Raw genomic sequence first — 27,873 nt, forward strand, 5'->3', positions numbered from 1 at the left:
CTGTGTCTGGTGGTCGGTGATATGTGGGACCGACCCATGTCTGGTGGTCGGTGATATGTGGGGCCCACCATATGTATGTGGTTCATCCATTCCACTCATCCATTTTTAAAGATCATTTAACGGCCTGACACAAAAATTGAGGGGGATATATACCTCCGGTGGACCACGCCAAATGAAAACAATAGCGATTAGATATCCACCATGGAAATCATCCTATGGCCCACTGTACTGTTTATTTGACATCCAATGTGTTAAGTATGTCATACACTGACAGATGAATGGAAAAAAATAAATAAATTATCAGCTTCATCCAAAACACGAAAGGCCCCAAAACATTTTTAATTGGTCGATGCTCATTTGACATTGTTTCGTGTAATGTGCTCCAACTGAATATGATATATACATCATTTTTGGTCTCATACCACAAAATCATCTATAAAAATAGATGGTCGGCATGGATGAAACACATAAGTTATGTTGGGGCCCACAGGTCACCGACCAGCAGCCATTGGCTGGTCCCGGGGGTAGCCAATCCGCGTCCCATTCACATCAATGGACGGATTGCATGGCATTACAGAAGCTGCAGCCTATGACGTGGCTGGTTATCTGTGCTCTCTGCGCCACTCATCGATGTAAATGTTTCATCCATGCCGTCCATCCACTTTGACATATCACCTTACACCGTTGTCCCAAAAATTGAAGGCGCGATTTATCTCAGGTGGACTACACCATATTAAGATATAGACTTATCAGTGCCTTTAATACCTAGTTTATTCAATGAATATCACTATCAACATTGAACATTACCGTGTATCCGCATGGACCACATCACGTGACAGTGGTGTGATACATATAGATCCCAACAGATGTATGACATGCGAAAATAGAGATATATGAATACATGAAAAGTGCAACGACATGTCGAAACATAGGTTGTACGGGGAAATGAGAGGAAAAGAAACAAGTGACATATTACAGATACATACAGTCATCCGTGTTAGGCTAGAATTTGAAAATAACAAGGAAAACAAGAAAAAGGACACAAAGACCAATTAGAAAGGCACAAAATATCTCTCTGTCTGATGGGGGAAGATCGTCAGTTGACATGGCCCTAGAAACCATATCCGGTATCGCCTGTGCCGCCTGTACCGTCTGTCGGATGGATGATGACAAAGAATGGTGGATGTGATGATCATCAGAAAATGTAGCAAACTGAACCGCATGAGAATCCGTGCGAGGTCTCAATGATGGGCATGCCTTACTGGAGTTACCGTCCCAGAATGCAACTACCTCTTTCCAGTTCCTGAATGCTCGGTGTATCGCTCCACTATATCCTTCCACCTCCAACCTCACGTCATCCCAACACATGTATATTCCAGGCCTACGTCCCACCAAGATGACGTAATACTTCTCATTTCCCATTTGCAGTAACATGGACGTAATTGGCACTAGACAATGTCTTGGAATATAAATTCGCAATCGAAGTTTACATCAGTATTGTCCTATCTAGTAGCATCGTAAAGTACAAAAAGACTAGGAAACGAAAAAGCTATACCGTTGTCAGTACGTACCCTTCCAAGATAGCGGATTGTATGGTCTTATCTGTCTTAAGAAAATAAACTTACCAATCATAATTCATGTGAAAGCATATAAATGATGTTAACTACAGAAAAGTTGTCGCACCAGCACAAGTCATATTTGTATATACTACGGATATACCACCATGTTTGTCAATCCAGAAAAATAAATACTCAAAAACAAAAAATCCAAATACCAAATCAAGTAAATCAAAGTTATTACATGCCAACACCTAACAAACAGGGGAACATAACCAAAGATATTAAATCCTCAGATGGATTCAACACCTCGATCCCCAAAGTGATCATGGAGAGTTTTTTTCAACCAGTCAATACGGCGCTCAGGTCGCAGACTCACAAAGAACGACGCCAGTTCCTTGTCTTTGCTCAAGAGCTGACCAACCTCAAAAAACTCCGAGTTAGTCAGGCCCTCGACCTCTTCTAGTACATCAAGTACTTTGGAAGTGCGATTCACCGACTTCCCGAGGCCAAATTTGAGCATTGAATCGGCGACAGTTTGCAGATACGCCCCTAGTACTTCACAGGGACAAGGATAGCGCGATCGTTTCTTTCCTACGCTCCCACTTTGAGTAGCATTGGTATCAGCTGTGTGAGTCGGAGTGCTACGTGAGCTGTGTTGTCCTATCGAAGGATTGTCAGGCGAGAATATGATGGTCCCTGTAGACTCTGTGCCATAATCATTTGACAAGTCAATTGTATCGTCCATATCATCATCCACCTCTCTCCATGCATTATTAAGTTCCTGTTGAAGACGAGATGATGATGCTGATGCAGCTATACTCCTATTGCCACGGACATATCGTCCCGTTGCTTGGTCCGAACCAACGGTCATTGCAAGATCATCCATTCCCTCAATCCGTTTCCCGAGCAGTCTTTCCGCACGCAGGTGAGACTACAGCCGTATAATCAGCAGTTGTAAGTACAATATGCGAGTTAATAACACATCATATGGTGAAAGCAGTATATTTCGAAAACCATACCTTAAGATATTCCTCCCAGACTTCATCGGGGGCCATAACCACCATTCGCTCACTGTCCCATCCAAACCCGCTAGCCGCCAGCATATCCTTTACTGCAGTGTACTCCCTCTTGTAATACTTTAGTCGATTCGACACATTCTGCCACTTGATGACTATATTGGTATGCTTTGTTACGACTTCTGCGGCAATTTGATACGCCTCACATTTGAAACCATTATCACCCTTGTGTCCCAATACCACTTGTTACAGAAATATATCGATCATAACCTGATCCATGTCGGGAGTTCATTTTATTTTTGGGGCTCTGGACGTAGGCTCGACCAGGGATTTCACTGTCTTCGTGCATGGGGAAGATCGTGTAGGCACCACTGGTATCTTAATCGGTGAATGTGTTGGTGTCAATGGATCATCAAACACCCGGTCTACCATATCACCTGAATATCAAGTACATATGATGATTTACAACTGTCAACCATAATTATAAGAATGACAACTATTTAGAAATCACGATTAACAAAATCATCATTTGGTATCTCCATATAATGAATCTACGTAGTCAGAAGTTGGAAGATTCCAATTCCATTGTCAACTACGCAACGTTTTCCAAATGTAAATAACAACAAGTCACGGAATTTGTAACATTTAACGAGTAATTATCTATTCCTACTATTTTGCTGCGCATCCGCCCACATTCCGGTTGCGATATCATCGCGCATGCGGATCGAAGCATCCTTTTCGTGCTGAGATGCTCGTAGTAGCCATTGTCGTTCGTCATTTGTTGATACATCTTGAGGCGTTGGGTTACCCTCCCTGTCAGCAACAGATATTCCAGCGTATTCCATCTCTTCGTCAAATTCTGGACCGGTATGTATGAAATTGTTTAATACACAGCATGCTATTACAATTTTAACTTGTGTGTGGAAATCATACTGCATGACGATCTTCAAGATGGAGAATCTGTCTTTCATAACACCAAAAACAACGCTCAATTGCATTGCGCAACTATGCATGTCGGTAATTAAACAGTTCCTTCATGTTGGCAGGTGCCCTCCCAGTTCGATACTCTTTTAAGTGGTATCGAACACCCCGGTATGGAGCCAAAAAATTGGGTGAATGTGAATATCCGGCATCGACAACGTAATATTTTCTTACACATTTGAATCAAAGTTCCATTGGGTGAACAACCAAATAATTCAAGCATATGAAATAGATTGGCAATCTTTTCAAAGATAACCAATACCATGTGAGACAAGCAAGGGGTCATCTGATCGACTCAATGCATTGTGTAGGACCCGTGCATCCGACGCAGAACCCTCCCAACGGCCAATATGTATATGAAATTCATATCAAATGAACACGCCGCCATTACGTTTTGGGAGATGACCCCCTTCCGATTGCAGAAGCTCACATGGTCACCGGCAAGCACATGAGCTGGAATGTGTGTACCATCAATTGCCCCAACACAATCCTATATACATTGGATTAGGCTATGAATGAAATGAAGTTAAAAAAATATGTATATAGAAATCCGACCCACCATAAATAATACCTGAAAGTAAGCAGCCCAATTTGCATTTGTCGATATCTCAGACGAAGTCACATGTGCAGCAGATGAAACAACACCTTTTAAGAAGTAGAAAACATGTACAGTAGTCTAGCACAACCTCAATGAACTATATTACTGCTAACAACAAGCTTATTAGGAACACAAACAATAACATAGGAACCACGTTCACAAAGTCTTGCCCATCTGCCTGATTTTCATGTACATCGGATGGAGAAGACCCTCAATGAGAAGCAAGATGAGAAAGTCCTCATTGAATGAGAAGCAAGCCAAACTCATGCCACACCGGAGCCCCACATGTACATTGAATGTGAACCAACCGGCTATCATTTACCAAAATCAGTTTCTACCTAGAAATTTTAAGAAAACTGTACCCACACATAAATCAGTTTCTAGCAAAATCAATATTGTCAAGCACTTTTCAATGTTAAGAAAACTGTACCGATATATAAATCAGTTTCTAGCTAGAAGTTTTAGAAAGAAATAGCACCAGTCTATACATTTAAAGGCTCATGGTTCTGTGATCATAACCATTGATATGAAGGAAAAGTCATAACTGCCCATTGCAGGCCCATTACTATTATTTGGTAAACCCAAACGGGCCCTTATTAATGTCTTCCCAAACCACCAGCTAACCAGATCACATACATGTTTTCTGTGTGTGTGTGGATAATGTGATTGATACCTGAACTTTCAGCACTGGATCCGTTCCTATAACAAACAAAAACATAACAAATAAAAATAAGAAGCTATAATAAATAAAAACATAAGAAATATAAATAAGAACCTATAACAAATAAAAACATAACAAATCAAAATAAGAACCTTTAACAAATTAAAACATAAGAAACAAAAATAAGAACATACATGGCATTACAGAAGCAAACACAATCGAAATGCATAGATCGCAAACAGATTAAAATAGAAAATAGTAACTAGAAAACCCAAAATCATATGCAGTATGGAAGAAACAGAAGTAGGTAAGTAGGAAAGAAGCCCAACCAATGGTTAGGTCTCAATGGAGAAAAAGACCCAACTGGTGGCAAGATCATAACTGAAAGTTGATCAGTTTTCACAAAAAAAATAATATTAGTTTTCATATTACAGATAGCATGGTATATATAGAGTCGAAGACATGCACTTGTGGTGAAGCATGATTCAGAGCATTTTTTGTCTGACATCAAGATAGCATTGCTAATCAAACACACATTTGTGAAGAATCCACACTGTTCATCCACACATGGCAAACGTCTATAGCCAATTTCATTGCTTACATATCTAATATGAACCACAATCCATATTAACTCATTATTCAAGTATGTGACATATAGAATAAGGAATCAAACAACCAACCACTTTAATATGTCCATGGTTTGCCCACACAAAAAACCCTGACTGCTCCAATCCACAAACATTTGAATCGAAATAGTCCCTGTGAGCTACAAACTAGTATGTATTAACTGAAGACCATTGCTGGTTGAGAAATGGGCCAGAGTAACTCTTTGGTCCAGGTTGAGACCAAGTGATGAGGAATCAAACTTAGACCTAGCTGGGCTGGCCTATGATCTGAACGCCCCACTACAATGGTAAGTACAGATAATTGTACAGGCCTCTAGGTAGATGTTGGGGCCACTTTCAGACGCCCATCGGTATAGTCAGATAGTAATGCCCAAGAAATTTTGAGACTCAAGTCTATCAGAGATGAACTGAGAAGGTGTTACAGGTATTCAAGGGGGCAGAGATCTGGCCATAGAGATGGTGGAGCAGACTGTAAAGGACATTGTAGTGGGGACCCAGCCAATTTTTTTTTTTTTTAAAAGAAAAAAAATGCACTGCAAATCTGACGGGAGGGACACAACAGCATAGACCACCCCACAGAGTTATGTAAGAAAGATTGGAGAAGAGGGAATAAATACAGGACAGATTGGACGGACGGAGAAGAAATCCTACTACACATGTATATCAAACCTGGTTTAGAACCCATCGCAGCCAGTCGGACAGGTGAACTCCAAATCGGAGGGCCTATTTCGTTGGAAACCATAGATATGCACTAGATGCATAGAAACCCTTCATGGCGGCTTCCAATGCTATAGAAATCATCAATATCTAGAACATGCAAGACATATGCACAGACCAGAACAGCGTCTCATGCAGATCGTGAGTGGAAGAAGACCTACCTCAGGATGAGCAGACCCTTAGCTCACGATGACAGTCGAACGATGAAGACGACCATCACGACCCTCAGGTGGTTGTTATAAAACCCTTTTCGAGTCAAAATAGAAACCAACCACAGCCTCTCTCCCCCCAAATCAGAAGCATGGAAACTCCCAATCCATCTGTCCATACGCTGGACTGCAGACGGGCTAGGGATGGGATGGAGCATGGGATAGGGATGAGGCGAGAACGAAGTATGTGGGATTCGCAATCCACCGGATCATCCTCCGAATCCAGAGACCACTCCCATCCGTCAGTAATACTGCGCATCCCAAACATAAGTCGAGGAGGACAGGGTGGGATTTCAATACCCTATCCCACCTACTCCACTCTACTCCCATCTAATCCCCGCGTCCAAACAGGCCCTTAAGATAACTTGGATTGGTTTTATCTTTGCTCCCTAAGACTATCAGTTCAATCATCATTGTTGGTTCTTGTTCCAGCGTGACCCTTTACTTTGATACTCTGGCTGGGTGTGATGCTACACAGGCACTTAAAAATTGTAAGCTTGGTAAGCAAGTAATTCAAATTGAATTGTTGAAATTATAGGTCTCAATCTGTCATTGCATCAAGACTCAAAATTCATGCTTGAACGACTACTGGACTCGCAAACAATTATTGTAAAGTCATCAATAAAAATTTAAATCATCCTATTTCCATGAACTAATGTTCACGAGTCAGAGGTTAAGAATAGGAACGTTCAATGAAATTGATTTTGGAATTTTTAGTTAATAATGAGTAACACGGTTTAGTTGGTTTAATTTTGATTATTTATATTGGGGCATGTCATGGTCTAACACAGGCGTGAGAAAAAGAAACAAGCCCAAAAAAGGTGGGAATACATGTAGGAACACTTAAGTAGAGAAAAAGAAATGACAAGCAACCATACTCTAATGAGTCTTTGATTTACCAAACTTTTGAACCAATGTCTTAATATGAGATAATTTAATGGACGTATAAAGTGGATATTACATTGTCATCAGGTAAGACCCACGTTGCCGTTGTTGTATGATCTTTATAATTAAATGTTTGTTTCTTTACTTGATAGCTTGTATTTAAAATTCATTGGAATCAAAATTATAAATACATTAGAATTGAAATGACTTGAAATTCTCAATTGTTTTTGGCAGTCAATTTGTAGAATTCAAAATATGCTTAAAAATTTAGATTTAGAATGTATTAGAAATTTATTGTATATCCACATAAATTTAAATTTAATTAACTCATTTACAATGCCCAAAATATTGCTCGTATATCATATTATATATAATCATTCTAATAAGCTTAATAGGATATACACTTTAGGTAAGGTAAAAATGAGGTAATTTCAATATAAAATAAAACCTTATATGTTTAATGATAACGCATACACATTTCAATGTATATTTATGTGTAATTACCCCCAATTCTTTTTATACATGTGTGACCATCCACCATACACTCATGTATTTCCCCACCTTATCATCCATCACACACGTGATTAAAGTATGTGATCACCAATTTAACCGTCCTTTTCTAACCTACATGATTGACCAACTAAATATATCATAACCGTCCACCCATTTATAATATAATTTACTTATTTGCATTAATATACCATGAACAAATATTAAGAGCATGCATTCAACGTTTCAGTTTTAATTAAAGTGTACGTTATAAATGTTTTTTTAATAAAATAAATGAAACACTTGCATGTGTTAGTCACGTGGGTGTGTGAATTTTAGAAAATACAAGGCATATGATCAAGATCAGTGATCAATAATCTAAACCGTCCATCATACTTAACAACTTAACTATTACAAAATGTTTAAGTTACAAGATTAACTAACCATTCATTCAATAATTTAGACCAACAACATATAACTATTAAATTCATATGCAAAACTATCATTGCCTACAAAACTCTGTCCACTATCCAAATCCATCCATCCATTTGATCCATCAACCATCCATCTGATCAATCAACCATTGTACATCAATGATTTCATGTGTACACTTATATATACACTGCTCATACATGAGTACCATATACATACGTTGTTAATCACCACAATCGTCACATCATACACACATATGGGTCAATTGTTATGATCAATGAGGGAGTAAGTATTTTATTATGAGAGATGTCATTTAATAGTATATTTAAGTGCTTTTAAAATGTGTGCATTTAATGTGTGTTTTGGTCATTTTAAATATATGTGTATGGTAGGACTCATCTATTATAAATATGGCCATAGGTGTAGATTCAAGTAAAACGTGAAAAAAAAATAAAAAAATAAAAAAAACTTATTGAAATTTCGATTAGGTAGGTGATTTCAACTTAAAGTTTAAAATTTTTAACCTATTATTTATCTCATCTTATTCCAAATTTTAATAATAAAATTGCTTAAATTAGTTATTGATGTGAATGATTTTTTTAATTAAAATTTATTTAATTATTTAGCTGAATTATTGAAAATTTGAGATATATTTAGAATCGGTTTGATTTATAGTAAAATTCTAATTAATATTTAAATTATAAAAAAATGAATCTTATTTAGCTAAGAATATAACATAACTCAATTAAAAGATTATTGAAAGTATAATCTAATTTAAATTATAAATAAAAAATCTGATTTTAATTATAAACTTTTAAAAATTAATAATTTAAATAATTTCTTTTTATTAAACTAATCAAATTCATAAGCTTCAGAATTTATTTAATAATTTTGTTAGATTATAATTTGATTGATTTAAATTAATTTCATCAAAAGTTAAATTTAAATATAAATTAATTCTTTAATTGTAAAAATATTTGGTTTATATAAATTTTTTAAATTTTGATTTAATATCAGAACAATCGAAAATTTTATTTTTTAAGTTTATATTATAATTTAAAATTTAAAATTTAGTAAATAAAAATAAAAATAATTTATTTTTATATTAATATGATTTATTATATTTATTTATTTTTAAAATATGATTTAAGTGAAAATTTGTATTTAATTAAACTTAGAATTTAAAATAAAGTTTTCTTATACATTATCAAATAATTCATAAATTTAATAATAGTAAATTAAAATATTTTATTTTAGAATTTTAATTATTAAAGTTTCAATGAATTTATATCTAAAAATATTAATTAGAAATAAAAATTTGCATTGTTGATATTTTGATAATTCAATCAACTAACTATTGATTCTTATAATAAATTGAAAATATTATTTTAAGAGTAGTAAAAGCATGATAATAAATCATTGATAGCTTTATATTTATATTTTCGATTGTAAAACAATGATTCATCTTGCATGCATGTCTAGTATTCATTGAGCATCGTCATTGATATGTTGGGTGTAATGTAAACAAGTAGGGCGATCGTGTTATTTGAGTGAAAGACTATATAACTCACTAGATCATTTGGAGTCTCCTTTTTGTACAACGTATGAGTACAATTGTATGTCCGGACATACATCAAAGGTACAACTAGAGTAGTAGCCTGACCAGCTAGTGTATAAATGATGGTGTGCGGGCGTTAATATAACGTGGCCATCCACTTGAATACGGTATTGTAAAATATTATGGATATTGTTTATGAGAATTCATGAAAAATATCACATGCATAACATATCTATGATTATAGTGCTTAAATTCATGTTATTTTATTATCCATACTTTATTTTTCTCTATTGTGTTATAAAGATTTAATATAATTTGAACATTTTAGATTTTAAGTAAGAAATGATCCCACCGGCCTGTTATGCTCACCCTATTTAAAAAAAAAATGCACAGGTACAAAGGTGGAATACTACAAACAGCAGGCGAGCCTCTACTATTATTTTTTCTTTTTCCAAAAAATCAGGTTTAGTTTGAATTTCAATTTAGCTTTGTTGTTTAGGTTTAATTTGAATTTCAAATTTTGATGTAGAAAAAAAAACACTATTAAAAGAGTTGAATTTAATAAATATTATATTATTTTAGCAGCATTTTTCTTTTAGATGACTCTTAATATCTATTTAATTTGACGAAACTATGTGGATTGTAATAAATATCAATTTATTAAAACTCATGAATTTGAAATTTGGGTACCCGAGTTTCGTGGCGTGACACTATAATCCAAACCATGTAAATGCTACACCATTTTATAAACAAGTATATGTGAATTACAAAATAATTACTCATTGCAATTACTCATTTTGATTTGCACTATATTATGTTTAGACATCGTGTGCTTCTTTTAAATTGTCAAATGACTTGTGATGATTATTAGGAAATTTATAAACATGTGCAAAATATTCCCTTATAATTCATAAATTCTAAGGCAATGACCAGTAAATGCGGCATAATATTTACTTGCTATCTTTTCATCAATCTAGTGACACTTTGTTGAGAATCACTTTACTTTTTTGTCATTTCATAAAGGCTATAAAAGTTTGTTAGGCTTTAGAGCCTATTTGGCCGGTTGAATTCCATGAGATTATAGGGGATGGAATTAGACAGTGGTCATTATTAGTACATATTAGTGGATGTCATGAGAGTGGTTTAAACAAACAAATCCCGCCATGCGCGTTTGGATGGGCAATGGTCTATTCAATATCAAACTAGTACACGCAATGTCATGTTTGGATAATCTTAGATCAGTCCACAATCCCATGGCGTGCGGGAGTGGCCACGTTTGGGAAGGTTGTTAGTTTTACATCTTATACAATGCCTTTTTATGGAATTCAAATTTTTGGAATGGTTTGGGAAGAAGGGACAGAGGGGTCACCCCACGAACTTGCACTCCAGTGGACGCATGGGTCCCATATATGGGACTGTAAATCCCATTCCCTGGTGTGAGGAATGGTTGATCAAAACTTGTAATTTTTTATCTACACGTGGTTGTTCTAATCATTCCAATGGATACGACAAATTACCACAACACATCACCAATAGTTAATTATATAAAAGGGAAGATGCATGCGGTACCAAAAAAAAAGAAGAAGCCCAAATCGATTTGATATGATCCGTCTACAACGAAGTGGCAGAATAAGTCCCTTCTCATCCCAAATTAAAATTGCATCAGAGAGACTGAGAAATGGATAGTGAAAAAATCCCCAAATCTACCGTGTCATGAAGGAGGCTTACCTCTTCTCTTCACCCTGTATCAGTGGATGGAGCTCCCTTCTCCCTCTCCACATCCGAAGTTATTGCAACAGGGGAATAAAACGAATACACGTTCCTACCATTTCTTTAAAAACCTGCCATGAAACCCTCTCCAACAGTAGCCCATTTCACATCCGACGGATTCCGTACGATGGATCTGCTATCACTACGAGATGGGCTTGGGGAGTCGACGTAACGCCACGAGCTCCCCAATGCAAGATTTCACAATCCCTCGCCTCTGACAGAAGGCATTGGATTGAATAGATGGGAGGGATAAGGTCAGTGGCTAAATGTGATAAGGACGGAAACAGAAGGGATTTTACAATGCTATCTCTCCTATTCCGCTATAATACACCGACCCAAACTCCCTTCAAGTAAAAAAGATGAATGACCTATATTTATTATGATTAAATTCATTTATTTGTTTATAACATTCTTTTATGACATACGAATATTAGAACATCGGTCGATAAATATCACATAATATTTGTCACTCGACATTAGAAGATAACTGTACGAAGAATGTACAAATTTCAAATGTTTAAAGTTATACATATTGGAATGTGCGTAATTGACAAAGAAAAGATGAGAATAATGTGTTGGCAAACTCATGCCCTAAATGCACCCACTGTCAGATCACACTTCACACTTAGCCACTTATTAATTCCTTGTCCAAATTTATTTATTTATTTGTTTATTTATTTGCTTGCTTGTTAGTACACCCACTGCCAGATCACACTTCCCTGTTAGCCACCCCCACTAGGGAATCAATGCTAAGACCTCAGTGTTGAAACGAGGTATCTTTCACTCGGTCTACCACTTGAGTTATGGATATGGGTGTATTCCTTGTCCGAATTCACCTGTATATTTCGTTGATATTTTACATACTTATCAGATATTGTATTACATATGGCTCGAACTTGCTCATCTTGTGGACAACTCCTTTGTTCATAGTTGGAGGTGACAAAATGATCATGCTACTTTCTCGCTGGAATTAATGGCACTGCATGCCAGTGCTGCTTCCTTGCCAAAATCAATGACCTTGCATTAAGTATGGGTGATTCTCTTGTTCCCTCACCGGAATAAATAGCATTTTATTGACTACGGGATGAGATCCTCACCCAGCACGGTGCAACCCTAACTGTGAAGCCCACCTTGACCGGTGTAGTCTATCAATTTTACCATATCATTTTAAGGCATGAGACAAAAAATAAGCATATCTAAATCTCCGGTGGACCACACTACACCAAATAATGGTAATTGGCTATTAAAAACTTCTTACAAACCACAAAAGTTTATTGGGAAAAATCTCCACCATTACCAATAAAACAGCTACATTTTTTTAATGGCAATTTTACTTTCTTATCTAACTCTATTTATTGATATTGTGAAGATTAATCGAGAGGGCAAAGGTTGAGACAGAAAATAGATAAGATTACACGTGTACAAAACTCAGTGACTCAACAGTCATGCCAGCCGGATTATCAAATAACTATCTGTAAAGCTATTCATGGCTGCGTGCGGACCCTCCAAGGTCCAAACGCGAGCTCCCATGCAGCTGCCAAGCTGAAAAATGTGTGGGAGAACCCCACCAATTACATGGTGACAGGAACATCCCCATGCATGTGAGGCGAATTACATAGTAATCCAAACCGTTAATACGACGGAATGAGTTGTCAATGGGGGACGTCCCTCGAAAATATCTCAGATTAGAAGATCACGACCCTTCGTTGGTGGTCCACGAATAGACGGTCAAGAGAAATAATGCAGCAAATATCCGTATTTGTCATTACGACCGGTATGAAAGGATTAGGATCTTATAATCTGGGAATTCTCAATATGATACCAGATTCACTTTGGGTCCTAAAAATCTAAGGAGTTTGTTAGGTGAGTCACACCTAAGGAGAAAGGTACGAAATCAGGACCCGGATTAAGTGGTCGGCGGATCCTTGACTGTGGGGCCCAATGTATTGTATTATTTCCACTCTGTTCATCCTCTTCTTCAAATTATTTTATAGCATGAGTAAAAAATTGAAGTATATTCAAATCTCAGGTGGACCACACCACAGGAAACAGTAGTGACCGGCCATTAAAAACTTTTCGGAGCTACAAAAGTTTTTGGATGAAGCCTATATTTGTGTTTGACCTTCATCCAGACCTAATCAACAGTTTGTACGGCAAATAAACATTACGGTAGGCGATAGCAAGTTTCTAAGGGCCTGTTTGGCCGGACCGATCCCACGGTATTAGGTGGGATGTGATTCAAAAAACATTATTATTACCCATGGCAGGGATTGTACCCTGTTACTATGGGATAAGCTTAATTCTTTTTTATTTGTAATACGGTGGTACATTGAAAGGAAATACCCATCATCATTTGAAACTATTGACAATAACATATATGTGTTATATCTAAACTGTTCATTTGTTTTGTAACCTCATTTTATAGCATGGGCCTAAAAATGAAGCAGATCCAAAACTTATGTGGCCCCAAAGAAGTTTTCAACGGTAAGTATTCAATCCCCATTGCTTTCTATGGTGGGGTCCACTTGAGCTTTAGATCTACCTGATGTTTTGGCCCATGCTCTAAAATGATCTCTAAAAGTAGGTGGACGGTGTGGATATAGCCAACACATCATGGTGGGACCTATACAACTTGCTAACATTGAGTGATATTAAAACGAGACCCGATACGATTCCATCTAGCCTACTTCCAAGCTTTTCCACTCTTCCCAATCTTGGAGTGGAATTGGCACACGACCAAATGCAATTCCATCCCACCTAAGCCCATCTAATTCAGCCGGCCAAACAGGCCCTAATGGTGGGCATTCAATCACCAACATTTCCTGTGGTCTGATCTACCTGAGAGTTGGATCTGCTTCATTTTAAAGATGATGTCATAAAATAAATTGGAGAAATGGACAGACGGAATGGATATAGTACATATACATCAAGGTGGGCCCCACAGTCCTGCCTCCGTGGATCCCGGGATTCACCGAAGCTGCACCCGGGCCTGTTTGGCCGGGCAGATTGGATGGGATTGGGTGGTATTAGAGTGGGTTGCATGGATTTCAAGGTAACGATAGCTGCGTCAGTGGATTGGTGCAACATTTGTTATATTCCGGAATTGCTATATCGGGTCTGTTTGGCACGCCCGGCCGGGATTAAACCTTCCAGTCCCTTTCAATCTCTGGAACCGTCTGTTTGGCACGCCCGGCTGGGATTAAACCTTCCAATCCCTTTCAATCTCTCGAACCAAACACGTCCCACGCAATTTTGAAGGGACTAGCGTGGATTGGATGGGATTTTAAGGTAATGATGGTGATGTTAATGGAATGTCATAAGATCCATGGGATTGCTATATCCCGGGATCACGATCCCGTGTTAGTTTGGCACGCTAGCACGCCTGGCCAATCCCGGGATCTATCTTCCAATCCCTTCCAATCCCATCCAATCTGCCCGGACAAACAGGCCCTAAAATCATGCCTAAATTCTCTTAAATCCATGTGGTGCCGCCTACACGAGTCCGGAACGTCCCAGTTTTCGGGAAATCCATTTGCACATCAGATTACTGGATTGGATGCACACAAACACGACGGTGGCCCCATACATTCGCGAAGATTTTAATGTTGGGATTTCCCATCTCAACCGTTTCCAATGGCTTAGCACATCTGACTGTTGAATCGGCCAGATTTTACACAAATACAAGTTGGTGCACCTGATGGACGGTGTGGATCTCATCCAAATGAAGTCTTTCGGTATACGTCAGGCAAAGTGACGGCAAGCGTTTTCGATAATTAAGGCGGTTACAGTTGCAGACGATTACCGCTTTATCTCTACTCATAAATATCCGTTTTCACCATTTCATAGTATAAAGAGTATTTACACTATCCTCGACCGCATTTAACTCGAGCTTTCTTTTCAAACTAGTGGGCCCCTTTTAAAGAAATCTAGACCATTGGTCCACCGCATATCACCGTAGATGAGTCATGCTTAAAAATTGAAATATTTAATGATATTTAAGCCTATCATCTTGAGACTTTCTACAGACCGTTTCTGTACTCTCCATATAGCCGTCTATTCATGGTCCACTAAAAGAAAGGTAATAATGCCCAGTTTCAGAAGATATTTTGTTCATGATCCATCAACTATGGGAAAAGACATACCAACGGTCCAGATTACGGACACGTGGACTCCGCATGTAGAAATGAAAATGCTGTGGGATCAAAGCTCCTTAAAGCTTCCCCATAAAAGTGAGTAAAGCTGGCAACCAGAGAAAGAGCGTCTCATCTACTTCCTCTGCAATAATTCACTATCTAATCTTCCTTTTCTCAATTTTCTTTTTCTATCCAAACGCTCCAAAAAAAATGGATACTGACGAAATCACGTTTTCGAAGTATTCAAAAATCTTCTTTTCCTTTTCCTTTTTTCTGTCTACTTCTATCCCAATCTGTTCTAAAGTTTTTCATTCGGATTCGGTATCTATTAAATCTAAGACTTTTGAGATTCTTCTTCTTCTTCTTCTCAGGATTTTCTGTTATTCATAATGCGGCTGATATCTCGATTCTAAGAGATTTCGATTCGGGAGTGGCGATTTCGTTAATATAATCGATGAAGAGTGATGGTGCGGATGGAGTCTCTGCGGATCGATCTGATCTTGAAAAACAGGAGAATGCGGAGAATTCTGCTCCAGAGGATGGATGCTTGCATACGCCTGTGGAATCCGTTGATAAAGATTCGGTGGCGGTGATCAGCATCGTGATATCTCGGAACGAGGCATGTAATGAGGTTTTGGATTTGAAGGGGAATGTTCCGAAGGTTACGGAGTTTGAGAAGGATGAGAAAGTGGATGTGATGGCCGGGGAGGCAAGCCCTCAGAAAGGTTGCTTGCAGAGGATTGAAAGCTATCATGAACAATGCAGGTATACATTTGAAGGTGTTGAATTATTACTGTTACTACTATTTAGTTGTATTCCTGTTTCGTTTTCGTTTGTTGTTTATAAGATTGTGTTTTTGCATATGTTGAAATTATCCAATTCGGATTCTTCTTACCTGATTATGGTGGAAAGTTCTCTCTTGGACCCAGGTGGATCTACCTATGATCACTAATGGCTTTGATAGGAGGGATCCACTGGATTTCTTGTGTTCCCAAGATCGTGATGATCAGATGATTTAAATGTCCAGTTAAGAGCATGCAAAATGCATTGTTATAGTAAAAATGGTGTCATTATTTAATTTGCAGGAACTTAATCAGATTGCTTTGATAATTAAATCATGGTGATTTTGGAGGCCATGAGCAATCCACTGTGGACAGCTCGTATTCAATGGTCCACCATGGTTGGAGTTGGTTCTGATGGGGTCCCAGAGAGGAATTTGCACTGGACTAAGGGAAGGAGAATTCGTATTAGATCATAGTTGTTTGCATAGGTGTCGATGATGCATCCTGTTTGCTCATTCTTTATGATTGCAAAACTAATTGGCATTTTTTTTTCCTTCATAAAAGTTCTTTCTTAATATATGGTTGAATTGAGCGTAATTTGGTGTTCTTGTTTCAATTGTACGACTTGTTAATACTTTTTTCCTTTCTCTTTTTTCGTCTTGTTTTGTGTTTCTAATATTGCTTTCATGTTCATCAAGATGCATCTCCGCCCGACTGTGCCCGTTGCGCAAGTGGTGTTTTCAATCACCCTCAAATCGACATTGGTTGAATATGTTGGCGGGTGACTTCATCCTTGGTGGTGGATAAGTGGAAAACCATTAAGCTGGGTAATTTCAAGTTATTATACAGCAATTTGTTTAAGGGTTCTCCACTTTTCCACCACTGATGATTAGTTCTCCGTGTCACTCGACTCACCACCGAGGTAATATGTCTACTGTATATAACGAGAGTTGCCAATGGGGGAAAGTTTGCACGCACTTAGTTTTTATAGATGATTAAACTTTACATTACAAAAGGAGATGAGAAAGTTTTTTATTTTATTTTATTATTATTATTTTTTAATGAAGAAGAAAGGGCATTATGTAATTAAGGTGAATCAGGCTTCATCCATTGCAAGTCCTCTCTTCACCAAAAGAGAGCTAGATTCATATGCTTGTTCACCGCCATTTTGAAAAGCAGTTTTGACTCATCTGCTCACATGTGGCACTCATGTAGGGCTATCCACACCACTCAAATTGTGAGGCACACTATTATAGAACATTTCTCTATAATCACATTGATCAAGCAACCCTAATCATCCATTGATGGCTATTCAAATGTATGGTTAAAAGTAAATAGTGATTGGCCCAAATTCCAAACTCAGAATCCATTTACAATTAAAAGGTATGTTTTCTTATGGTGTGATAGACTCCTATGCTTGGGGGGGTGTCTCTCCCATGATCTACCAACCATTTTCTCTCTATGAATGCATTGCTTTTGCCACCTATTCCGTGTTTGTTAGTTTGTCTCTCCCATGATCTACCAACCATTTTCTCTCTATGAATGCATTGCTTTTGCCACCTATTCCGTGTTTGTTAGTTTCTAGGACTACTTGAGATGAAAAAGAGGGGAAAAAAAAACTTTGAGAGGAAAGAATTTCACCGGAACCCATTTCGTGATGGTGCTTATAGACATGTCCACATTCATGTAAAAAGTGTCAGGATATGAGTACGACAAGGATGTTGGTTTCAAATCATAGGTACAACCATGTTAAAATATTTTCCCAATAATATCATAGGTTGGGCTTCTAGCCCAATTGGTATGATTAACTCTAAATTCAGGTAACCAGTATGTCTGGAGTTTGAAATCAAATATGCTGGATTTCAAGTAATAATGAAGGGGGATCCTGTATAAAGTACCCAAGCAGGATACCCAACTTACTTTTAGAATAATCTGACTGTGATAAAACAGTGATATATTGCTTATAATTTATATGAATTTGGGGTGTTTAGTTATTAACTGTCAGAAATAGGGTGCAAATAGATTGGGTCAACCCGATAGGTCAATGAACCTGACTCGACAATAAAACGGGTCTTGGTCCAAAATTTGGACCCATTCGAGTGTTTTCAGGTCCAAAATTTCAATTCAATTACCAAATGAGCCAGGTCTGGGACCTCCCAAAGTCAACCCTACCTGAAAATGATTTTTAAATGAGTCCAATTTAGACCATCCTGAATGGACTCAACCCAGACCAATTGAATCTTAGAGCTGACTCAAACCCATGTAAGTAGGTTTTTTTTTTTTTTAAGTAGCAAGAAGTGTAAACAGTGGTGAACAATCACTTTCAATTATCCTTTAATGTATCTAAGGAAAGTGGGAATTGGAAATTATCTATATTTACTAAGTCTAATTATTATTAGGCCTCAAGGAATCAGGAAACTATAATTAGTTAATGAGGGTTTTTGAAATTATATAAGGAATATTAGAAATTAAATGCTAGCCTCCTCTTCCTCTTTGCAAAAGAGAGCTGAACACCTGCAGTCCGCTGAATGTTAACTTAGCACTCAGCTTCATCTTTCCTCTTGAATTGTTAGCATGCAGCTTGATCTTTCCCGCAGAGTGTTGCTTGTCATGACACTTGTGCCATGTAAACCGTGAGCTCCAAAATGGAGGCCACTTGTCTGCAATTAGGCTGATCTACTCATTAGACGGACCATGTACTCTTAGAGCTCGTTTGATTTAAATCTGGATACAAGCATCATATTTGGCACATTGTCTGTGTGAAAACACTACTACACTTTTTACACCTGACAGAGACCTGATCCGTGCCTGAACCATTAGACAAATGGGTGGATGGGTGGGTATGGATATTCTGGATACAAGCATCACATTTGGCGCATTGTCTTTGTGAAAACACTACTACACTTTTTACACCCGACAGAGACCTGATCTGTGCCTGACCCATTAGATAAATGGGTGGGTATGGATATTCTTATACCCAGGTTCAACCCATTAAATAAATGGGTCAGCTTATTTTGATTTGGATCCAACCCAAATTCGACCTAAATTATAACGGGTTGGTCTGTGGCCGAAATACAAACCTGGTTATAAATGGGTTGGGTTTGGGACTCCCCTTGACCTGTTCCAACCCACAGATCCCTCTTGAATTGCATTTAGGCAACTCCACTTGAGTTGTTTACCAACAAATCTTGTTTTCGGTGGAGAAAATGCAATTTGAGAGCAGAAATGGTTCGGAACCTATTCAGCGAGGAAAGTTTGTTTTGCTCATTTAAATTTATTTCTTTTCTATTGATTATGATGAAACATGTTACAAATCCATATTTATGCATGACTTTCATGCATTTACATGGATATGAGACAAGTATGTTCGAGTGCAAATGTGAAAAATTGAAGAAATTGGGGAAATTCGAAATTTTCTGCTTTCACCTATTTAAAATGCGAGTGTGGAAAAAATCGTATGTTGCTACTACTATAGATTGGAGACACCTTTTCATTTTCACACTAGGCTCTAGTGGGGTGGCCTGTGGAATGCAGGGGCACACTCGGGTTTGGCAGCCCGTGTGAGGCGGGCCCCACCCGCGTGAGGTAGGTGGCTCGTGTGAAGCGGAACCCATGTGAAGTGGGGCCCACAAGGGGGGTTCATCCGAGGTCCTAACCCATGGGATGTGGGGCCTGGGCTATGAGATAAAGGGGTTGATTCGCCATGCTCTATCAGTTTGAGCTTTTAAAGCAAGTGGTTAATTGTCTTGCATCATTTTCTTTTTTGGAAATATGTACGTTTGTATACATATATACATATATGTATGAATATGTGTAAATATGTATATCTCTCTATGTGCGTGCATGTGAGAAGAACTCTTTCTTATTTAATTCCATAGACTTTTGTCCAATGCTTGGGCCCCTATGTCATGGAAATCTATTTATGCACATTTTCTGTAATGTTTTGAGTTCAGAGTATGTAATTGTGTCCTTTTCAACATATCTGAAATTCTTTTGAAAAGTTCCATCATCTTCCCATTGTTTCCCTTGGAATGCGATGCATTCTCTGATGTATCTGATATTTCCCATGCGATAGTGATATATTACAGTATCCCAAGGGTGCGGTGCAGTGTGCGATGCCGATTCACAAAACAGAGTTCCCTATTTTAGCTCGAATTAATGGTGATTTCTTTCTTTTCGCAGAAACTTGTTTAGCAAGTTCCAGTTAGAGTTAGAGTCATGTTTAAATAGGAAAACTAAGGTATGAAGACCTACTACACAAACAAGGCCATAGATAAGGTTTGAGACATGGTAATTTTGATGTTTAGAGCCATTTAGAAATGATAGAAAGAAAAAGAGAAGATAAAAGAAAAGAAAAAACCTGTGCTATGTTGATATTTGGGGCGGTTCATAAGTTTCTCTGGCTGCCAAGTTCTTTCTTTAGTGGTGTAATGCCCTGAAACTGTTGAAATCTCATTCAATGTTCCTTTTTATGTTTTAACCTTCTGCAAAATTCCTTGAGAATTTGATGGGGATTTTTAATCATAAAATTGGTTTGGGTTCTTATTCCAATATTCCATTTGGGCTGGTGTTCAGCTCCATCATCGAATTTAGTGGTTTTGGAGTGGGACTCACCCAGGGACCAAAATCAGTATGACTCAGTCTGGCTCTGTCATGTACTGGTGCGGTGACTAATTTATTTCGGACTGAAACCAAATTGGACAATTTTTCAAACAATGCGCTCTGTATTACTTTCGGATGCCTTCTCCTCCTTTGAGGTTATTCATGAACAACAAATTTGTAGAGTTAAAAAAAATAATCAGAAGGCTTCTTTGGAATAGGCTGCCCACTTAGTTCATGGACATAAACATTGCCTTCAATCCCATTAGTTCCTTATGGAGGCTAAATTCAGAATCTTTGAGCTGTGTCTAAAGACTGTTCGGGAACCGGTTCCTCGGAATGAACTCGTAAAACTCCTTAATAAGACACCCTTTCTAGGAGCAAAATGTTATGATCTTGAGAACCTCTAGAGTATGTTCCCATGCACCGATTCCTCCCAGAATCTAGTTAATTCCCAACCTCTAGAATCCCACATGATACCTAATCTCATCATTGAAAATTCTAGCTGTCCCTTTCAGAGCTGTCTATGCACACAACTAGTTCCACCTCTCTTGGTACCTACTCAGGATCCAGCCCCTTTTGCTAAACCTGCATTTGTAAACAGTGGTAGATCTCCAACGTGCCTTATGCTCACACCCTGATCTCCGCTACCACTCATCAAAGTGTCCAATTTCTTTCACATGAATTACGCATGTCCGAAAGCCCTTTTTAAATTGTTTCCAAAACATTATATTTCCAGTGTATGTTCTTGGTCTTTCTAGGCTGGTTTGTATCTTCACATGGACAGCATCGAACCCTTTCCAATATAACATACACATGTACGTTTATGTATGCTACTTATTTCTGTAGTGCTAAAATCCACCTTGTAGGATGACATATGCATGCATTCCATACTGTAAAACTTAAATCTGTTGGTGGTTCATTTTGTGCCAAATCTTATTTTAAATGCTGAAGTGCTAAAAGATGGAGTGGTTCAATGTGAGCAAACAAAGAAGCACATTTCTGTTTTCTGAATTTTATAGATACCATTTCCTGTGTTACTTGAATTGATAACTATTATCTACATTCCAAAATGCCATATGGGCTACATTTCCTGTTTTATGCAAATTGATCACCACTATCTACTTTTTTAAAAAAATGCCATTTAGGCTAGTTGGATTTGCATGTAGAAAATTAAGATAGCTTCAAATTTAGTTGTACAGTCATTCAAAATTTTACTGATTTTTCCTCTGTTGTCTACCTCTTGCAAGTATTTTTGGTAGCTGCAAATACATTTCATGCATCTTGTCACACCAGCTGCTGTCCCTTGATAGTAACATCATGCATTACTCCCTGTCCACTTCTTTTCTGGTGCTCATGTCCTGTGCCTTTTCTAAAGTGTTAGTGCTGGAATGGCTTGTTGAGGATAAGCTATGCTTATGTACCTTATGGAAGGACTGTCAACAGAGTACAATGCTGATTTTTGTCTTGTTTCCTAATGGAAGGCTACAAATAGTGGGGACCTTCACTGCTGGATAGAACTCGCATGCACCAGCTCATCCACTGTACATGTAGCATCCCACTTGTGGATAGAGTGCAGCCTGAAAATGACACTGATTAATGGATGTCAAACATCTGATATTTGCCATTGGATCTGGTCCCATGATTGTCGTCCAATGATCACTGATTGGACACTTTTTTTTCTTTTTTTATATATATGATCAATGTGATTTTTGGGCCATGCTCCATCCACAATAAGACCCACGATTTGCAGGTTCTAGGTTGGTCGGCTTATACTCCATGTGCAAACAGATGGATTTTTAGCACCCTAGTGAAATCTACTGGCTGGATTTGTACCTTTTTTTTTTTCCCTGTACTTCTTCTCTAGGAAATTATTCATTTTCCCCTTATTTTGCTTATTCATTCCAGAGTTTGTCATCAGCAAAATGAAGAAGCTCTAATGGATCTTGGATGCCGGTGTCGAGGTGAGCTTGCGAAAGCACACCGCTCTTGCATAGACATTTGGTTTCATACTAAAGGATCAAATAAATGCGAGATATGCCAGTAAGCTGTCCTCTGCCTTGGCTCAAAACTTCCACTTACCCTGTTGATAACAATGTTCTCTGAACCTTTTTTTTCCTACAGGCAGGTTGCTGCAAATGTCCCGTCTCCAGAGTCTCAGCCTACTGTAAGTAGTATCTTTGAGTGACCAGTGATGAAATTCTTTAGCAATGGATATTTACTGCATGATATTAAAAAGTCACATTACAGCCATTACTTAATGGTAATGGTGGGAACCGTTATGCATTACAGGTCCAGAATGGTCCGTTACAGGGCCAATATAGTTTTTTTTTTTTCCCCAAAAAGAAGAAGAAGAAGCCCTAATGGCCATTAGGGACTGCCATTATGGCCACAGTTACCATTATTGAATACCTGGATTTACTGGGATATGGGCATGCATGTTGGTATTACATTTATTTCTAGCACATGGTTTGCGTGTACACACACACACACAGGTATTATTCAATGCTCCGCCCAAGAGTTTCTGCAGTACGTTCATGTTCTCAGTTTGTATGTTAAAAAAAAAAGAAAAAGGAGAGAACCAAAAGAGATTTATACTAAAGGAAGGATGGGAACTCCTATTTAACTTGAGCCTCACCTAAACTACATGATTTGGAACCCCTTTATACAGATATGAATGGCAACCAACATTCCCACAAATACCTGATATCAGACAGAACTCTCAAGGTAATACCATAAGACACAGCACACTAAATGTTCGAGTTTGTATTGTCGACTTTGTAAAAGCAGGGCCAATGGGTATTCATCCAAACTGCTGACAAGATGTGACATTCTGTGGATGGCCCATCTACGAATTATCCTTAGGTTGGAAAATCCTGCCCTTGAATTGGTGACCATCAACAAGTGGTTAAGAAAAAATGCACCTACAACCCACATTTAACCAAGACAAGGCCAACAATTGGTGATTTTCGGTGCTTGCTTCATTTATGGTGGTGGCATCGTATCACTGGTTTGGATCACTGACCATAGGCCTACTAATACAAACTGAAAGCCGGGGCCTACCGTAGAAACAATAGTAATGAAGATCATTTTATAATGCCTGCCGTAACATAGCATGTAATTTTTCTGTGTTTTATCAGTATCTTTAATGCACACTAATCTGTGTTACATGAATTTATCTGATATTTAAGAAAACTATCTTAAATATTTTCAAATATTTAGCAAGTTATATCTGCATACATAATGTAGAATGTATATTTGCTTTGTTCTATGATGTAGGCGGGTTGCATATGTCAATCTGCATGTGCATGTGTGTGAATGTGCGCGCGCATGCATGTGGGTGTGGGTGTGTGGGTGGGGGCATTTTGAGGGGTGCGTTTGTGTGTGCGCGTGAATGCATGCGTGTGTGCATATTTGGTATTTAAGAATATTATCTGAAACTTTTAATTTCTTTCCTAAATATGCACGATAATCATTTTGATTTTCTCTCTTATCCAATACAACTGCAGATATCTAGTTGTTGATGTCCCTTAAGTTGATAACTGCCAGTAATTATTGAGTTCTTTGAACACAAGCATCTAAAGGACAAGTTCATACTGGTGAAAATAGCAGCAACTATGAAATGAATGGTGTAAATTCTGCCATCTGAATATGGATTGGTTCTGTCTAGAAATTAAGATTTATTCTATATCTTTGCAATATTTCATGAAACAGGCACGTTACTGGATTTGGAGAGTCGATCCAGCCTTTGGAGGATCTGATGCTGTACAAGGAGAACGTGGAAGGGTATGCATGTTATTCTTACCCAGCCACAAAGGACTGTTGCAATTAAAAGACAGATCCAGAGTGCATCCACTGCCATATCTGTCTCACCCCTTACTGATAAAATTAGTGAACGTGTAAGAAATCGCAGCGATTGGCACATTCCAACCATTCGTTCTATAGCCATTTTTCTGGAATGTTGATCTAAACTTTTTCCTGAGTGCCATAGTTATGAACTTGCAATCAGTGTGATTTTCAGCAGGGCTGGTACCATTTACTAAATGATACTCAGATGCATGCCAGATGCTAAACCTTTTCTTTCTTGTCATTGCCCCTTTTCCATTAGCATGGCCATGATCATGACAGTGATGATCACCACTACCTGGTTGTAGTTCTTACTATCAGTTCAACAATTTTTTTATTCTTCTTGATAGGGGTGTTGTAATCCGCTTTGGGTGGCACTATTAATTCTAATTGGCGGACTCTTATTGGACGTGCTGATATCTATTGCCCTTGGCATTTCTGCACTGCCTGTGAACACAATAATTGGTATTGTGTCTCTCCATCCTATGATGTATTTTATGTTGGCTTGCCATCTGAGAATTTGCATTCACTTGAATTCCAAATGCCAGAGTGAAGCACGTTGCTGATATTGAGATTTTATGCAGGTGCCCTCATTTTGCTGGGACTGGCTACTGTGCTTCGACTTGCATTGGAATGCTGCCATGGGCAGAGTTCAAGGAGAGTCGCCCAGAGGGTGGATGTGAATATAGATCCCGGGTACTACCACCCCACTGTGTAAATACCAAAAGAAAGTACACACTGAGAAGAAAATTTTCATTTGTTTTGTTCAATCTGTTCAAAATCCGCTGCAATGAGCGATATCATTGGTAGCATGCTGTTGAAATGTTGGCTTGTTTATCAGTCTTAAAATACGTCTCAGGTAATTTCTTTTCATTTTCCTCTTTTGGTTTCTTCTCACGTGTACAACTTCAATATGGTTGTGTTTGAAAACCATGGAATGCATGCCAAACATTAGAAAAGAAAAAGTGCTATTATTGATAGCAAAGAAAATGCTGGATTCCATCAAACAATCACTACACTCTTCTATATTTTGGCCAAGAGGCCAGGAGAGTATTGTGAATAGGGCTGTCAACAGGCTTATTTTTCCAAACATGCCCCGAGTGCAGAGAAATGCTAATCATACATGTTCATATGGGAAAACGTGCCCAAGGCCCTTGTTTATTGGTGGTGTGGGCCATCAACCCAAGTAGGAAAAGAGCAGAATACCAGGACATTTTTATTTCAAGGATTTGGCTTTTCTCAAAGTACATATTTTGCTCCATTGCCCTCTGGGAAGGGCAACTCTAACATCACGTATTTGAAGTCCCAACATGTATTTGAAGTCCTAGTTATATGGTATACTGTGTGTCTGGGACAATAGTGGGCCATCTGAGAGAGAGAGAGAGGGAGAGAGAGAGAGCCTAAAAATAAGACATCCAAATATCAAGTGGACCACACTGTAAAAAGCAGTGGGGGATTGAAGATCTACCATTGAAACCCTTTAGAGGTCAGAAATTTTGGATCATATTTGTTTTTCCTCTTCATCTAGGTTTGTGTGACCTTATGAACAGATTGGATGCAAAATAAACGTTATGGTGGGCCCTACGAATGTTTCATCAGTGAGAATCATCGTCCCCACCGCTATTTGTGCTGTGGTCAACTTGAGCTTCGGATATGACTCATTTTTAGGATCAAGATCTAAAATGATCTCTTCAAATGGAGGAACAGCTTGGATATAATAAATACATCATTGTGGGGCCCATATAATATTGATCTCCTTTGAACCGTTCGAACAACGCGGAGCTTGAAGAGCGTCAGCACTCTCCAGCTAGGTTCGTGGTGTGTGGTACACCAGCCAATCCGCCTCCTAAACTTTGGGAGTTGCCAAATCCAATTCCAATGCAAATCATGCCAATCCGCTTCATAAACTTTGGGAGTTGCCAAATCCAATTCCAATGCAAATCATGCCAATCCGCTTCCTAAACTTTGGGAGTTGCCAAATCCAAATCCAATGCAAATACATGATTTGACAACTCATAAATTCATCAAATCTAAGTCTCATTTTAAGTCCATGAACATGAACCTGTCCCATTCATGAATTTATATTGGATTTGGATTTGGATTTGGCAAATTTCTTACTCCACCGTTTGGGTATTAAATTATACCATTAAGGAATTAAATTAGAAATCCATAGATTTGAAAGGATTTAATAAGTTTTTAGTTTCTTTTAAGAGAATCGTGATTGACCCCAAATCCATTGATTTATAGAAGTATCCATTGGAAAATCTCCAATAATAAAAAATAAAATTGATGCCATCCATTTCACAAATTCCTGCCCTGAAATTTTCATCCCAGACAATCTCTTAACATATGGACTAGTGGTGCTAGCCACTGGCATAACATATGAGAAAAAATAGAAGTTATCATAGATGTCCTGATGAAAGAAAATCAAGATAATGGAAATAGAAAAATTACCTGAAATGCACTTTACAAAGATTTGACTAATGGCCTATTTTTTACCCTTGCCTGTTTGAAAATTGGGTGGTTTGCATTCAGTTTAGAAATTGGGCCGGGTTGGGAACCTAATCGGGTACCCCCACACACAATTAAAACTACTATTTAAAAGCCAATAAAGCTTTGCATTTTAGGTCTTTGGCATAGACATCAGCAATTTCCACCATGGGATGCATGTATGAGGGAGACTGCGTCTCTGATCCAAGAGACGAATATTTCAAAGGGAGAGACATCTTTTCACATGTAACTATCATATACAAGTGGCCAGCATATCTTAGTATTTTTATCATTTTGCTTGGGACTCTTGTGGCCGCTGGTGACTGCCTGTGTGTGCTTGTAATAGTGGCCCACTTGATATGATCATGTGCTTATGGATTTTATCATTCAGTTAAATATGCCCATCTTGTTTTGAAGAAAAAAAAAGTTGTTATTAGGGTAGCGAGGAACAAGAGATTCAAAATAATGGAAAAATTACCTACACGGTCCAGCCCAATAGTTCAAAATGTGGGCCTTCATTGT

The 27,873-nt window shown here is 38.1% G+C and overlaps 1 protein-coding gene across 1 annotated transcript; it reads left to right on the forward strand.

Moving 5' to 3' along the window:
- Positions 1-15,743: 15,743 nt before the first annotated feature.
- LOC131233069 (uncharacterized) lies at positions 15,744-25,734 on the forward strand. The gene is made up of 7 exons (XM_058229656.1): positions 15,744-15,873; positions 16,006-16,399; positions 22,924-23,058; positions 23,140-23,182; positions 24,730-24,801; positions 25,212-25,326; positions 25,446-25,734. Exons 2-7 carry the CDS (start codon positions 16,089-16,091, stop codon positions 25,577-25,579), a joined length of 810 nt encoding a protein of 269 aa, XP_058085639.1. The 5' UTR covers positions 15,744-15,873; positions 16,006-16,088; the 3' UTR covers positions 25,580-25,734.
- The last annotated feature ends 2,139 nt before the right edge of the window (positions 25,735-27,873 follow it).

This window comes from Magnolia sinica, chromosome 18 (genome assembly GCF_029962835.1).
Source record: "Magnolia sinica isolate HGM2019 chromosome 18, MsV1, whole genome shotgun sequence".
Taxonomy (NCBI): domain Eukaryota; kingdom Viridiplantae; phylum Streptophyta; class Magnoliopsida; order Magnoliales; family Magnoliaceae; genus Magnolia; species Magnolia sinica.